Source organism: Melopsittacus undulatus, chromosome 9 (genome assembly GCF_012275295.1).
Source record: "Melopsittacus undulatus isolate bMelUnd1 chromosome 9, bMelUnd1.mat.Z, whole genome shotgun sequence".
Lineage (NCBI taxonomy): Eukaryota > Metazoa > Chordata > Aves > Psittaciformes > Psittaculidae > Melopsittacus > Melopsittacus undulatus.
Genome location: NC_047535.1, coordinates 26,523,773 through 26,540,283, shown reverse-complemented (window position 1 = coordinate 26,540,283; position 16,511 = coordinate 26,523,773). Strand labels below are relative to the sequence as shown.

The following is a 16,511-nucleotide window of genomic DNA, read 5'->3' as shown; positions in this document are numbered from 1 at the left end:
GGGCAGCTTCTCCTGAGTCCTGTACGCCCAACCACCATTCACCCCTCAGAGATTGGAGAAGCCTCCATCACCTACCCAGAAGCATGACATCTTCTCTCCAAGATAACCTCAGACTGATGTGCAAACCAGGGCTTGGTGCAGCTCCAGGGACAGATTGACAGCATTGGCAAGCTCCAGGGCTGAAAACAGGATATTTGTGCCAGTAGGACTGAGGAGTCAGTCTAGCAGATGCATCAGGGTTTGAAACCATTATTTTAGGGGTGCCTGGATCCTCTAAGACCTGTCTTCTTGGCTGCTCCTGCAGTACATCAAGCAGTTCCTAGAGAAATTCCTTAAACTATTAAAACATTGATTTCTTAAATATCTGCCTCATTCTGAATGCCAGATCCTCCTTTTTTTAGCCAAGTCCTTGGAAGAATTAATGAGTTCTTTCCTCACCTCTGTTAATCCTGCTCATATCAATAGGCACTGTACAGGGGGAGAGGTGTTTGTGTTGATATTGGGTAGCAGCTGCCTGTCACTGCTGGTGATGGCAGGTGGTGTTTTATTCTTCATGTCACTCCTGATTAGAAGTTCCTGTACAATTATATGACCATTTCTTTCAGGGAGTATTTCCCCATACATAGGATGGCAGATGGCAACTTGACCTAGAGTCTGGTCCTTTCTGATTTTGCTTTTGGGCTCTTTTTCCGTCTGAGTACAAATTGTTTTAAATAGTAGGGTGGTACACCCTTGTGAATACAACACGCTTGTTTGTGGTGGGCTGGAGGCTCAGCACAGCTATTTTGAGAAGAACTGGGGTCCCTGTGTCTCTGCCTGAGCTCTGACTGTGTGGGTACCACTGTGGGATGCAGGCATCAGGAGAGTGGTGGATTCGGGACACATCCCAGTTCAGTGCACCCATGCTCCTTCATTCAGAGCTGGCGTGGGCAGCCTGATGGAAGATGAAGAGATGAAGCTGTTGCCTGCCAGCACAGCACATGTGTTTCAATATGTGGGATACACAGAGAGTGCAGGCAGGCCCAAAGGAAAGATTTAGCTCCTCACCAGGGTGGGTGGTGTCATAGCACTAGCCCTGAAGAAGGCACCCATCGGTGTTTCTGGTGATAGGCAAGGCTGAGTCCAGGGACACACATACTCCTGAAGGGTCGGTGGAAGTACAACTGTGGAGTACTTGCTCAGTTTTCATTTCATTCAATGTCCAGTGCAGAAGGAGGGTCTGATCCTGCCTGTCCTGAGCTTGTAAATCTGGTTGTTGCCTATTACCCAAAGGACTACTCAGAGGCCTTGAAGCTGCAGTAAAACTCCTCAGTAAGTGAGCTCTGGGCCAGAGACATGATGATACTGTGAAACTCCAGCCTTCCACTTCCATCATGTGCAGCCTTTTATTTTGGAGAAGAAAAAAGAAAAGGAAAGAAAGGGAAATGTGAAGGATGTGCTGAGCGCTTCTGCAGAGCCAGGGGAATAGAGAGGTGATCAGCATGGGGTGCCGAATATCCAGTGCTGTGCATTTCCTCTCCAAAGCACCAGGACTGTCTGTCCATCCATGCAGAGCCAGGCTGTCTGGGTGTAAGGGCTCTGCTCCACCTGAGTGGCTGTGTAAAGCCTCATGTGTCACTAAACTTTCCTGGCATCGTGGCAAAGCAAATATGCTGCAGCAGGCTGTAAAGCTGTAAACATATGGGCACTAACAACAGATTGAGTGATTTAGTCTAAGGGGCTTGGTAGATTACCATAGAATGTATCTTAATTAGAAAAGCAATCAAACTTGCACAGAGTCAATGAGGATGAAATGTCCCTGTTGGCAACAGTGAGTGCTTTGTCGCTCGTGCCAGGGGATGAGGATGGTGATGGATGCATCTCATGCCCACTTTGGGGGGTTTGCTGTGGTTTCCCCAGTCCAGGTATGGGTGGAGGGTACCCTCATGCTGAATTGTTTGGATTTTGACCTATGAGACCAAGCTGCTCAGAATGAGACCAATGATGAAGTCAGGCTCCTGTAACAGCATTAACAAACCAGGAGTAGCTGCAGGTGAAAGAACAGAGCATTTGTATATTTTCCTTAAAAACTGTGTGCAATTACCCAAAGATATATTTGAGTTTGCCATGTATAGCACATCTAGTCCCAGAAAAAGGACTGGGGCTTCTAAGTGCTACCATAACACAAATAATTAATAAGTCTATCTCCCTCACAGTGTCCTTATCTTCTTAGTGAGTGTGGCCATAATTAGCTTTCACCTGATTGTGAATTTATAGCATGTTCAATTACTTTTTTTCATTCTGCTTGTGTTGTCTTTGCTTCCTTAGTTTTCTTGGCACAAGTTTTATTCCACAGGCCTGACTCTACAGATAAAAAAGCCAGATAATCATCTCTATCAGTGCAGATATAAAGGTTGCAACAGCTAAAACCATATTGATGCATTATTGGTTTTGTGCAAGTGCTTGGAAGGATTTGAAGTACATTGGGAAGTGGCACAGAAGATGTGCAGCAGCTGCTAGCAGCTGAGAGAAAAGAAAGGACGAAGGAAATGGAGACATTCAGACAAAGCTTTTGCCAAGGTTTTTTTTGTTATCTTTTGTGTTCAGAAGCAGGAATGGGTTGCAGATTTCAGGGAACCTCAATGAAAGGCTGTGAAAAGAAAAATATGCATGAGGTGTGGAGGAGCACAGTAAGGGAGAGGATGTAGTGAGAGCAGGACAACTTAAGCTGTCCAGTTCAAGTGTGTTAACAGTGAGCAAGATCAGCAATATGCTTTTATTTCAGTTTAAGGACACTGTTAGCAGCATGTTGATGCACAGGTGTTGCTTTTCATGGTGAAGTGTGGGGAGGAGAGTGGGGCCAGCTGTGGGGACACTCACATAAGATGAGAGGCAGAAAAGGGAGGTTTTACTTTAAAAACTGTTTCTTGCTCAAAACGTTCCCTGTGAATTCCCAGGGCTCAGACAGCAGAGTTTCATTTATAGTCCATCATTTTAATTTTTAGAAAATAAATTATTTTTACCATGCGGGCTGCTAGCTAGCCAGGAGCAAATTCTTCTTCCATCCATTTGCACAGAGGTGGGTGCCGAGGTCAGAGCCAGCTCCAGTGGAATTTTCCATCTAAAACTGGTTTGAGATGAGCCAACAGGTCCTAACTTTGGGTCCCAAATACCCAACAGAGCTCTGGTACAAAGGGCTCAAGCCGTACTCCATCATAAAAGGTGCCATGGTGAGTCTGGGTCTGGGGCAAGAAGGAGATATCTGTGATGGTCAGATTAATGAAGGACACCCTAACAGGTCTCAGTGGCCAGGGATGGGAGGCTTTGTAGGCATAGTACCTAGAAACCAGCAGTGCTTTTCCAAAAGCAGAGCCTTGGTTCCCAGTGGTGCTGCTCATAGAGGACTGAAATAAAGAGGGAAAAATTGGGCAGGCATCATCTGAAAGAGTGCTGCTGGGTGTGTAAGAAGGGATTGGAGGCCCCATTGCTGAGAGATTTGAAAGCACTCTGAAAACCTCAGAGCAAAAAGCTGTTGCATCAGAATATTAATCCCAAGGGCTTTGTGGATTCTTTCCCAAGTCATTTTCACCCATTTCCTTAAATCTGCTTGAGAAAGGAGGCAGCTGAATGCAAGCGTGCGCAAGTGTGGGGAGACAGTAGATGACACCAAATAGCAACACAGCAGCACAGGGAGCTGAGAGGAAGACACTAATGGCCTCTGATGAGCACAGACGTGATAATAATGAGGTTAATGACCTTTCATTCACCCATAAACATCTTAAAGAACTATAATCCCTGCTAGTCAACGGGCAATCAGTAGGTCATAAATAATACAGTGTGACTGAAGGATGGGAGCCTTTCCTGTACTAATAACATTCAGGTGGTGCCGACCTGGCAAGGGTTTTGTTGCAGTCCCCATGATGTGGGGACCGAGCTGAAGGAGCATTTCCTAGTCAGAGGAGCGCTCCCATCTCTCATTTCTGCCATGTGCATCTGTCATCAGAGCAGGAAAATGCTCCACTGGAGCCCAGGTCTGGCAGGTAGTGCTGGGAAAGGAGATGAAGCTAATGGAAAAGAGAAAGATGCAACCTAGATAAGGCAGCAGTTACAGCAGCCATCAGATGGTGCTTCCAGGGGCCTCAATCTGCCCAGGGGTACATGGTGGTGATACTGGGAGAGATGGAGATGGGGATTGGCTCCCCAGATGGGAGAAGTGCCATGTCCCAGCCAGATGGTGTGTACATTGTGTACAACACCGCTTTTACAAGCTGGGTCTGCAGTCCTCTGCCGTCCAATGCTGTGGTGGCATAGTCCTGGTTGTTGTTGAGGTCCTGAGGCTGTATCCACCATCAGGGGTTTAGCAACATTAAGTTCGGGGGCACCTTCCCTTCACAGAGTGCTTCCCATGTGTGGATGTCACTCAGCCATAATGTAAATCCCTGCCCTTATTAGAGGGAGTAAATCCTACTTAGTAATAACTTGGATCACGCTCTGTATTCATTTATGTTTTATTGTGGGCCATTTTAAACCCAGATGCTTTTAAACCCACCAAGCAAACAAGGAAATGAGCAGCCATCCAACCTTTTTTATTTTATAATTAAATGTTTACACTTGTAACATGGTAAATCCCATATAATCAGCCTGTAAAGCCTTCACAAAACCTGTGCTTTCAAAAGAGAGCAGGAACAGAATTACATTACATTACATTTATGCACATTATGAATGTTTGCTGGGTTGCTGAACAATACCTGTTAATAAAGCAAGAATTAGCATGACCTTTTAGAAAACCTCTCTTTTACCTGACCATGGTTTTCCTTGGGTTTTTGTGGTCACACATGATTGATGCCAAAGCAGCTCATGAAACAATACGAGCATGTGGAGGGACAGATAGCACAGGTGATAGGAAGGGGATACAGCTCAGGGGTGGCTGCTCTCTTGGGCTGGCAGTGATGCTCTGGATGCTGTCTGAATGTGTATCCTGGTAGAGACCACCACAGTTGTTTTTTGCTAGCAGTCTAGGGCTGGAAAAGTTTTCATGGCCAAAAATCAGTGCATGTCTCTGCTGAAGTAATGCATGTCACAACATGAGCTATTCAGGTATCATATGTACAAATCTAAACAAATCTGTCCAACTTGTGCTCCCACATGCTTAAAAGAAGAGGGTACAAATGTGGAGCTGTGGAGACTGCAGAGGAAGAGCTGTAACTTCCAGACAGCTCTACAGCTGGGGGAAGAAAGGGCTGCAGACTGTAAAGGCAGTGAAACTACCACTATGTGCTATGTTTCAAATGAAACAACATGCACCCAGTAAATAATACAGGTACTCCTAAATCTGTCTGCAACAAGTATTGGTGTATTTTGTTTCATGGAAGGGTCCGTGCCAATCTGTCAATGTCCATGTGCAGTAAACAATTTATACAATAAATAAAACAACCCCTATGGAAGAGCTTAACATCTCTGCCCCGCTGGTGTAAGTAGCTTTGTCCTCTGACAACATTTAATTTCAATGAGTCCAAGAATAGGGTGGTTGAAATATATGTCTTTATATAAAATAGATGTCTTTATTTTCTGCCCGTTAACTCTTGCATGCATGCTGCCAACCTCAGCATTATGGCTGACCCATTAAATACTGGACAAAATACATCTCATCAGCTTGCATTACATTTTGAACTTATTAAATAGGAAAGGCATTACCCAGATTCTGTCTGGCCATCTGGAGGAACAATGTTCTGTAGCTCAACAAATGTCTATCTAATCCTCCCATTTACAGTTGGGTTTTATTCTATTAAAAATATAATGAGAAAAGACTACCATACCATTATGTGGTGGAGCTAAATGGGATTTTTAGAATAATCAATGAAAGATGAATAAAGAAGATAAAGGTTTTCTTTAAAGAAAAAGAGAGAAAATTGTCTCCTTGGGATTAAAGTATTGTAAAACTGAATTATTATAACATGATCTTTACTCATTAAAAATACCCCAGTTTCATTTCCATAAATCTTCCCATTAAGAATAAAATTAAGTTCTGTTTGTTTTCTGTAGGGTTGTTTCTTTTTTATAATTTAAAAAATGCAAAGCATTAAATGGAATGCTGTGCTTTAAACAGAGGATGCTGCAAGCTCCTGCCTGCTGTGGGCTCAAGTCTTTCCATCCAGCTGGTGGCATTGAGGGCTGCTCTCTGTGGGGTGCCCTGAAACGCCAGAGGTTTGCTGCTGCAAATGGCCTGGTGAAGACCCCAGCCATGTGGGGTGCTTTTGAGGTTGCTCTCTTCTGTTGGCTGCCTCCAGCATGGTGGTACCTAAAACCCTTTCCCAGCTGCCACCATGTCCTGGACGTGCCCATGGTCTGCAAGTGCCTCCTGGTGTGGGACAGTCATAGAATCCCAGACTGATTTGTGTTGGAAGGGACACTGCCAGGGACGAGGCAGCCACAGCTTCTGTAGGTAACCTGTGCCAGTGCCTCACCACCTTTATAGTGAAGACCAAGGCAAAAAAGCCATTTGAATGCTAAAACCAAGGCACGACTGGAACCAATGTTTGGGCACATGTGGTTCTTCAAGCCCCGAATCCTGAGATATTCCCTCATTCCTGAGTTTCCCCTCCATGCAGACCAGGTCTGGGCAAGGCACTGAATTGTCCTTTGCCCTGCTACAGTTTATTTGAGAGAGGGCACATTAAACCCCAGCAATTAGTGAACAACTGCTTTAGGGTTTATTTCTCAGTAGGAGCAGAACATATTTCAACTTTCTGCCTGTATAGCTGTTGGAGGAAAATGACTCCTGCTAGTTGTTGCCTGACCCCCAGTACTGCATCGACTGCAATGCTATCCACCTCCAATTCATCAATCAGTCAAGTCGATATAATTAGGAATCCCAAAGTCAATAATCTGATAATCTCCAGTGCACAAAGGCTCGTATGTAGGAGAAGTGATTCCAGGAAGTCTGCAGCTCAGATCAGTGCAGGAAATATGCCAGGTTTTAAAAAAGAAACAGGCAGAGACTTGGAGGAGAAAGTGCTTCCTAATCCTTCACTGATGACATATTTTGGGCTATCAGCTCTGCAGTAAATGCTTTCCCGTACACTCATTTAGTGCCTTTGAACCTTCCCTTTACAGCCTTAATAATAATGTTCAATTACTGGTTCTGCTCTATAAATGAATGTTCTCAGTTTAACGAGACACTCAGCTGGGTGAGCAATTCTGACTGTGGGGGGATGTCTCCAGGGTGGATGCTCTCCCTCTCACGTGCACTGTTGGCCATGGTGAGTGGTAGAAAGTGTAAAGCAATATAACGTTTGGCAAACGTTTCACAGTCTGTCTATTAAGGAGCTCCAGAGAAAGGGAAGTCTTACATTCAGAAATGATGCCAAAGAAATATGTCATTTGTAAAACACTTGGAGTGTGTAAAATGACTAATAAAGAGTATTACAAATATTTCAGGTTGCTTTTTGAAAGTGTCAGGAGTTCCCCTCGGTTTTCCAGTATTTGGAAGTGGAGGGACCAGGGGACACCTCTCTGGAAAAGCAACCAGCATGTTTATTCCCATTTTCCTCCCTCAATCCCAAGGAGAAATGCTGAAGACCAACCCATATAGTGAGCTATGTGTGTTTACACCTCTTTTTGAGGTCCAGGCAAGACAGACATGGTTTCTTTTTAATAACTTGCCATACTGAAGGAGTCACAGCAGATCCCTCAGGCAGAGCAGGGATCTCCCCTTTGCACCAGGATGTATTTAGGATGCATCCCCAGGACGGCTCCATCTCATCTCCCAGCTATCTGCCAGAGGCTGCTGCACAGGGCAGATGTGCTCCCAGAAAAAAAAAAAAAAAAAGTGGTTTATATAAAAGTTTCATCAATTTTAAATGACAGTGTTATCTTCCTAATAGGATGTTTTAGCTGTAACACATTCCACATAAGCCTTTTAACTCGCCTTGTCAGAAACCATTCTGCCTTCTTCTGGTGCACACAGCAAGCCTGTTGCTCAGCAGGCATTGAAGGGCATTGTCAGAAAGCCAAAAACAGAGAAGCAATGGGAAATCATCCTACTTTTCCCATCCACAGTGGGGATGGAATGCCAGGGTCACATACTGAAGCTCTGCCAAGTGTCTAATGCACAGCTGGCAATTCAGCTCCACCAGGGCATTGCACAACCTGAGCCCCCAGCCATCAGGGGTGGCTGGGCTGGGAAAGGAAGGTACCAGCCTTGAATGTGGACTCTAGGTAAGTCACAGCTCCTGAGTACTGTATTAGAGCATCCATTGCCGTTGTGTTGAAGCCTAGCATCAGAAGAAGAAGGGCTTCCATTTCATCCCATAAATCAGCTGAGGAAGCTTTTCCTTCCCTGTGCTGGTGTGAGAAGCATGTGCTCTGCTGGATATATTATCACTATTTTTCCTCAAAGTGCTGAGGAACCAACTGATCTTTAAAACATGCTAATCTGATTTGATAGGGAAGGCTGTTTATTATTGCTCAGTACCATAATATAAATCCTGTTGGTTAAGTTAGAATATGGGATTTATTTGACTTCCTTACAGGAATATAGCAATAATGCGGGCCAAGGATGGAAGGTCATCACAATGACGCGAAGGTCATCACCATGACATGTTAATCAGCATGTAGAAAGTCACTGCAAGCTTCAGAGATGTGCTGCCTTGTTAGAGATGTCTCTGAAACCATATGGAAGAATCATCCAGCCAGGCTGGACTGGACACAAGGAATGAACATTGTTCAAGATCCATGCTAGGGAACACAAATAATGTCCATTCCTCCTCCTCCCTTCGGTCTATGGTCTCTTCAGGTACCTGCTTCAAGAGTGCATATCGAAAGAGCAGGATGCTTGCTTGGGGTGTTTTGGCACATTGAACATGGATCATTGATCTAGGTTGGGGACTGGCATTTTCCATTCCCCTGCAAGGTTCCTGTTGGCTGTGAAGGCACCAACAATGCTGTTGAATCACAATTGCAAGGCTATACCTGCTGCTGTAGGAGGGATGGGGTGCACAGGGGATGGCTGGGCTTTGCAGGAGCAGCCCAGAACAGCATAGATTTATTGCCTCAAGGGCTCCACGTTTCTCCCAGGTGTTGCTCCAAGGAAGGCAAGCACAGCACTGGCCATCAGGGCTGAGCCTTGAGCCATGCGATAACCAGAGGTAGCTCTGTGCTGGGGAGTTTTATGTAATATGAAGGGGGAAAACAATATGCATGTACATTGCAGATGGGGCTAGCACTGCATATGGATTTATAGGCAGAAAGTAAATTGGAACATAGGGAAATGCTTTCCCTTTCTCCATAAACTTTTCAATTTCAGAGAGGCCAGATTCAATAAAATTATCTTGCAGATGGAGGTTTTATTGAATCTGGCCCATAAAGCTCACATTATGGGGTTTACAACTGCCATTTACACAAATCCTGCTATAATAAAATACAGTGGTGTTTACAGCATTCCTGCAACTGCCACAGAATTACAGTGTGCACAAAACCTGATGAGTAAATCTTGTTTTATTGCACTGGGTGCTCCACTGACAATGTAAAGCAGCAAAACTTGAGGGGAGAAAAAGGCAAAATGCAGAGGTAGGAGGAAAAGGTTGCTTGGGTGGGAGGAGAATTATCCCTGCTGCTTGGCCAAGATACTCCAGGGAAATACCATTGATTAACAGCCATGCTCTCCTTCAGTGCAATACACAAATATGCTTCCAAAAGGTGCTGCATGGCCTCAGCACTCATTACTGGCAGCTGGGTGATCCCAGCTGTTAGCATCATTTGGTGCAGCCACAGCACAGAGCCAAGCTTGGGCTGGCTGAGGCCTGGCTAAAGTGTGGTATAAAAATCTGCAGCTGAGGTCTTTGTTGTTTCCCACCTGTCATATGGGTGCTGCCTGTGTGCTTGCAGCAGTGTGTGTGCTAAGCAAGGATGGGAACTGCTGGCTAGTGGCTGGAAAGGAAGGAGAATGAAGGGTTTGCTGACTGAAAGCATCTGAGAAGCTTGAGAACTGAACATGGGGCTAACTGGTGAGTGAAGTCTGGAGCTCAATTGTGAGTGACTGAGATTCATGCTTGAGGCTGCTGTAAAGGTGCTCTCAGTAGGGGAAAGGAAAAGCTGGGAACTCTGGAGATCCTTTCTGAGGAGGAAGAACCTGGGCTGTGTTTTTAGGCGTGGCTCCATGGCCTTGGTGAATAAACATGGTGGCACACATGCAATTGAAATGCATCTCCTTAAATTAAGTAATGAAAATTAGCATGTCTTTCCTCTGCTTGTTCTCCTGCTGAGCACTGATGGCTTTTCCTTTATGGTAGGTCTGTCTCACACCACAAGTTTTCTGTTCCCTCCTTCTGTACCACAGTATTAATTCTTTGTCCCTCCCTATGTATCTGCAAAGCACTTGCATTTGCAACTCCATTAATTAGGCCAGAAAACAGGTCAGCACTAATCCCTCCTGTTCTCCTTAATATACTGTTTTCTGACACCGCCTCACAAATTAAACTGAGATGATTAATATTGGTTTTCAGTCCTGTGCTACATGTAAGAACAGAAATTTGTGTTTACAGAGGAAGTATCCCATTTAGGATGAAGGAACACTATTCCATTTATAGTAGAAACATTTGTTTCATAGCATTTATTTCATAAGTCAATTCACAGTAAAATTCAGCTTTCCTTTTTTCCCCAGTTAGCTCAGCATGAAGAATTGATTGAAAATTTGTATCAACTTCTCTTAGCACTGGGCATCTAAATACCTTTGCAAATCCATCCTGGGTGATGTGCCCCAGTCACATTAGAAGTGGGTAACAGGGTGGCAACTTGCATTATTCTGCTATTCTCTGTGCTCTACCTTGCAAGTTACTTTGTCACTGGGGTGGCTCTCCCTGCCCCAGTGCCCAGGAATCATCCCTGTGACCTAGCAGTCTAGGGAAAAGATGCCCATACAAAGTCCGTGGAGGCTGCTGAAACCTCTGGCTTTGCTTCTGCTGTGAAATGGGGGAGCTAAGATTAGCAGTCTGTTTCACAGAGCCTGGGGCAGCGAAGATAGGTCTGTTTATTTATTGTATTTCTGTATTGCTTTTATTGCCCTTTATTTTGTGATTACATCCATTTGCTGTATGATTTTTCAGGGCCCAAGAACATGTTTTCTTTTCCAGATGTGCACACTGGTTTTTCTGGGTTGCTGACTTTTTTTTAATTGTGACTGGTATCGAGTGTTTGTCATTTCCCATATCTGCCCCACTGTAGGTCTCAGAGTAACTCTGTTAGAGCTGATGGAGTTGCTTCAGAGCTACAGTGCTACAATGAACAAAATCTAACCTGTCCTTCAATTTAAACAGCAACTGCATAAATGAACTGTTCTCACTTCTGCTCATGGTCTTTCAAGGAAGCCTGAGTTGGTGATGTTTAAAGACACTTATGCCTACTTACACTTTATATATGGATCCTTGATATAAATACAAATGCTGATGTGTCTCTGGCCTGCAAACTTCCTCCTTCACCTTCTTCTCCTGGAAGATTAAGATTCATCAAATGCAGCCAAGCTCTTCGTTCCTGTCTGGTTTTCCTGAGCTTATCCTAAGTCTTAATTTCCCCCCCCATTTTGCATCAGTTTACTGCACCTCTACAGCCATGTTGGCTTATAGTAGTCATTTAGGAAAAAGAAACATGTATTGTGGGGTTTTTGCCAAGTCATAACAGAAAGGGAAGAGAGGGGCAGTGTGATTCTTGGTTTTGCTGTGTAATGGGATGGTGGCCACATGAACTGTCTTGGTCTACTATTGCTACTCCTGGTTGCTCCTTCTAAATACTTCTGCCAGCACTTTATTCGCTTTAAGACTGATTCATTCTGCTCGGTCAATATTCATCCTTCTCTTGTCCAAGCTTGTCTGTCAGTGGGATGGTTTAAATAGCCTGCCTGGGTTGTGAATCCCAAATGGGGTTCAAAACAGGAGGGGAGGGCTGAGATGCCTGGCACAGGCAAATGGTGATGTTTGTGTCTACATTTGGCAGCAGAGCTTCGTGTTTTGTGGTTCTTTTTATTTCCTTTTGGGAAGGACGCAGGAGTAGTGTCATGCAATGCTTTGAGTGCACGGAGTGATGGATAGACCTGACCTGAGGGGGCTGGTGCTGCAGCAAGAGCTGCTGCAGGGATCTGATTGTGGGGGTTGCTGAAATGAAATAAAACAAAAATGTTGTTTGTTTTTGACAGCTTTTTGCAATCTTTGCGTTTGCAACATGCGGTGGGTACTCTGGAGAGCTGCGCCTCAGTGTGGACTGTGCAAACAAGTCAGAGAGTGACCTCAGCATTGACATAGCCTTTGCCTACCCCTTCAGGTAACCCGGCTTGTTTCGTGGTGGTTTGCTTGCAGGCAGGCACTCAGGGCTGATGTGAAGCCCATTTTCAGTGGGGTTTCCCATCATTTATAGCAGGTTTTAATAAAACACTGAATCTGGGGCTCCAAGGTATTTTTCACAATGTTGCTTAAATGCTCCAGGTGTGCATGAGGGATGGATTTGGCTAAACCTGATGTGGATGGGGCTACAGGAACCTCTGGGGAATGGGAGCTTAGTGAAGGAGAAGAGAGCAGTTGTGAGCATACAGAGCTGTGTAAATGCCAGGACAGCCCAGGGAATGGAAAAAGGAAAGCAAGAAAAAGGAACAAAACCACACTGGCCCAAGAGTAAAATGCGGATAATGTATATATTAACTATAGTGAGCTATTAACTAAGCTGGAAATGTGGGAGGATACTCAAAGCAAGTTTGAACCATAATGTTAACATGCTTTTGAAAATTCCACTAGCTGCCTCTCTGGATCTCTTGGTGCCTGAATGCTTTAAACCTTGGAATCTAGTGCATTAAGAAAAACTTTTCTTGTTTAAGTATGCCTGAAAGCTGTAATGAGGTTAAATATACATAAAAATACATATATTTATATTAAAAATGTTCATGATATTTAGGATCCTGCTTCAAAAGAACATCCAGAGTCTTCTGCTTTTAAAGATGTCAAATCCACTCTAGAAACCTTTCACTTCTGTAAAAGTGATTTCTTTGAGGAATTGAGATGATTAAGAAAATGTATAATCCAATCTCAAATCTAGTGCACTATGACTCAAGTTATTTTGCTTCCTTGTGAGATCACATCCTGCTTTGCCAATGATTGCTACGCACAGACCAGATGTAATAGCATCCACTTCTTTTAACATGTGCTAAAATGCAGCAATTTCCAAACAGAGAAAACTGAACTTGATGCTTTTATTTTATTTATTACTCCAAAGAGGCACATTTCCTGGTATTACAAATGTTTATCTTTTGTCTTTAACTTGTCTGCATTTTCTTTCATTTCTGCTTAGTATGTATGAGATAGATCCTGAAAATTGAGTTATATGAATTTGTAATTTGATTCACTTCCAAATAGGTCATTTCTCCAGCACTCGTTACAGATTACACCCTACAGTAAAGTGCTTTTAGTTTGCATGATTATGAAATAGTACTTCCTATGAAAAGTTAATAAAATAGGAGTAGCCAGAAAGTATTTCCTGGTGTTTTACAAGACATGACAACTGCTGCTTCTAGAAGGAAGTGACTGGGTCTGCAGTTTCCCACAGTTTTGCTAATTAGAAAATTGGAAATAATTGCTGGTAATTGTGTTATTCTAGCATGTTGTAATGATTCAAAATAGGGTTTATTTGCAGAAGGGATCCAACTGAGGCTGTAGCTAGTCCATGAACTGTGTGGCTCGCAGCTGTGTCTGAATGTGCTCAGCACGCACAGAGTGCAAGACATCTGCAGTAGGATGGCTGGCCATGTGGTATAGATATACCTGTAATTTGCAGGTGAGAAGGGAGATGACACTTAGCCAACTGGTGTTTATAGAGTTTATTTGCCAAGAGCTTAATCATAGAATCAAAGAATAGTTAGGGTTGGAAAGGACCTTAAGATCTTCCAGTTCCAACCCCCGGCAACAGGTAGGAACACCTCACACTAAACCATGTCACCCAAGACTCCATTCAACCCAGCCTTGAACACTGCCAGGGATGGAACATTCACAACTCCCTTGGGAGAAGCATGAAGATACTTGGTTCTTGTGCAATTTGGAGCTTCCATGCAAACTTGAGGCACCCGTAAGAAGTGCCCAAACATGTACAGACTATGTGGGGTAGCAGATGTGTGCCTGTAAAATCTGACCCAGTGCTGTGTGTGGAACTTGGTATTATTTTACTGTTTTGTCTAAATATTCTTGTGACTTCCTAATAAACTTGCTCTTTCTGCTTTTCTCCTGTGCTGCTTCAACAGAATAGGGAAGGGATGCTCTAAAACCAGAAGTGAGATTAGTTGGGAAAGGTGATGTCTCACAGAGCAGTTGATACCCCTGAAAAAAAGTGGGTACATTATAAATTCAGGGTCCTTCATCAGATGTGATCCTGAAGCTCAATTTGCCTTTGTAGGCTTTGTAGGTAGGATGGATTTCCCACCAGTTGTCTTGCATCCAGGTCTGAACAAATCTGTATTCATGTGGCATTTTCCTTTCAAGTGCCTTCAGTGTCCTGATTTTTGGCTGACAGCTAGGGGAGGTATAGGTGGAAGGAGAGATACTGCTGAGCATCTGACACAGCAGTGCAGTCGAGGCTGTCAGTAACGACACAGAAGCAGTCATGTACCTGAGTGCTGCCTTGAGCTGTGCCTTCCAGCATGACTTGAAACAAAGAAAGCCACGCAGCCATACCAGCTGCTTTCGTTCCTCTTGCTGCGAGTCTGAGTTTATGTTTTCTTCTCCTAGAAGTTGAACTGCTAGACCTTGGCTACTTGATGACAAGTGTCAAGAGCTTTAAGCAAGTAAACAAAATTGTAAGGCTCAACAGGACAGCTTGGCAAAGCAAGAGGGCTTGGATTCTTTGGGAATGAGACTGAAGGAGCCTGCAAATGTTCCTATTAAGTCAAGATAGGAACAGTGAGGGAGTTTTCAAGATTGAAAAGTGGAAGGTCATACTTTTGGCCATGTGCTTCTGGGGCACATCTCACTTTTGATGAGGTCTGGGGATGTGTGATTAAAACATACCATTTGCCAAGCTGACTTCAAACCAGTGATTCATGTAGCTTCAGCCCAGTTCTGAATGTACTGAAGCACTGCACTCCACAGCAGGCAGCTCCAGATGCTTCTGCAAACCAAGGAGCATCTCCATATTGCCTTACTGAGTTTCTCAGCCCCAACTTACAAGCTGCAAAAGTCTCCAGCAAACAATATAAATGAATTCAAGAGAAATTGAGTTCCACCATATGGGGAGTTTTGAAGGGTACAGTTAAAAAAAACAAGACAAATATGATAAACTTGTAGTTGGCTCATGCATTACCTCACTGCTGTTGTAACTGTGGCAGCAGGAACTTGTGAAGCACCAAAAAAAAGCCCTCAAAGAAACCCCCTATACAAGATAGTCACTTCTCACTTCTGCCAGAATTCAATCCTTTTCCCAGTTTAATTCTTCTTTTCTGGTATCACTGTTGAGTAACTGAACCTAAATCTGGCTCCACCATCTCCTGGAATATGAGGTAAGGTGTACACCTTTCCATTTTTAACTACACTGATTCATTTAAGCTTCCTGCAACCCACATCCATGACCTGATATTCAACCAGTAGTATGCAAATAAACCTGTAGTCCAAACCCTACACCCTCCAGCTGTGTCTCCTGGAGCTCTGCCGCACTTTTCTGAATATTCTGCCATGACTCTTCCATGCCCCAGCCCATATTCATAAGGCTGCTTCAAATAATCACCTGATGTTTTCCATCATTATTGCCTGATTCTAGTTTTATGGCAAAGGATTTCTTTGCCTCTTCATGCTTTGGAACATAAACCAGCCTTTTTTTCTGGGTACCTCTATACGTATTTCAAAAGTTCTACAAGTTTGTCCATCAATGAATATGGACCAAACTTCTCTGGTTGCACACTAGTAGTTTTTCTCAGCAGTAGGATCTGTGCCTGTATATTACCTATTGCAAATGTGGCACACATTAGGATATTCATCAGCTTGACCCTCACCCCAGTAATGATTCTTTGAGTGGAGAAAAAAATGATCAGCATCTTGGAATTATTTGTTTCTCCTGCAGCCCATCACCCTTTCAGATTGGATTTGTTACTCATCCAAGTGCCCTGAAGCAGTATTTTTTCTGTAGTAAGCGTTCTGAAGATCTTATTTGTTTATTTTTAATTATTTCTTCTAATCTCAGCAACATTTTTATCATGTACTTTGCTATTCGTAGGTTTTACTTTCATAGTAAGTAGTAACTTTGAGTAATACACCTACTGTGCATTGCAACAGAGAAAACCATTTCAATACAATCCTGTAAGTGAACTGTCTCTTAACTGTTGAGGCAGATCTTGAACTAAAATCTCTTTGCCTTTAGCTTTTGGAGGTGCTTTAGCCCAGCCTACATACACAGAGTATTCCCAAGTTGAATGGAAACTCGTTTGAAATTCATATATTGCCTTTTCTTGTGGCACTTATCTTGCAAGCTGCTTGGAAAATATTGGCCCAGAGGATTACATGATTAAATTTTAAATA

The 16,511-nt window shown here is 43.6% G+C and overlaps 1 protein-coding gene across 1 annotated transcript in view; it reads left to right on the top strand.

The window, feature by feature from the left end:
- The window catches only part of SYNPR (synaptoporin), a 108,595-nt gene that overhangs the window by 66,123 nt on the left and 25,961 nt on the right, over positions 1-16,511 (top strand). The window contains exon 3 of the mRNA XM_013129119.3: positions 12,164-12,288. Within this exon, the coding sequence (XP_012984573.1) occupies positions 12,164-12,288 (125 nt within the window). The remainder of the gene's footprint in view (positions 1-12,163; positions 12,289-16,511) is intronic.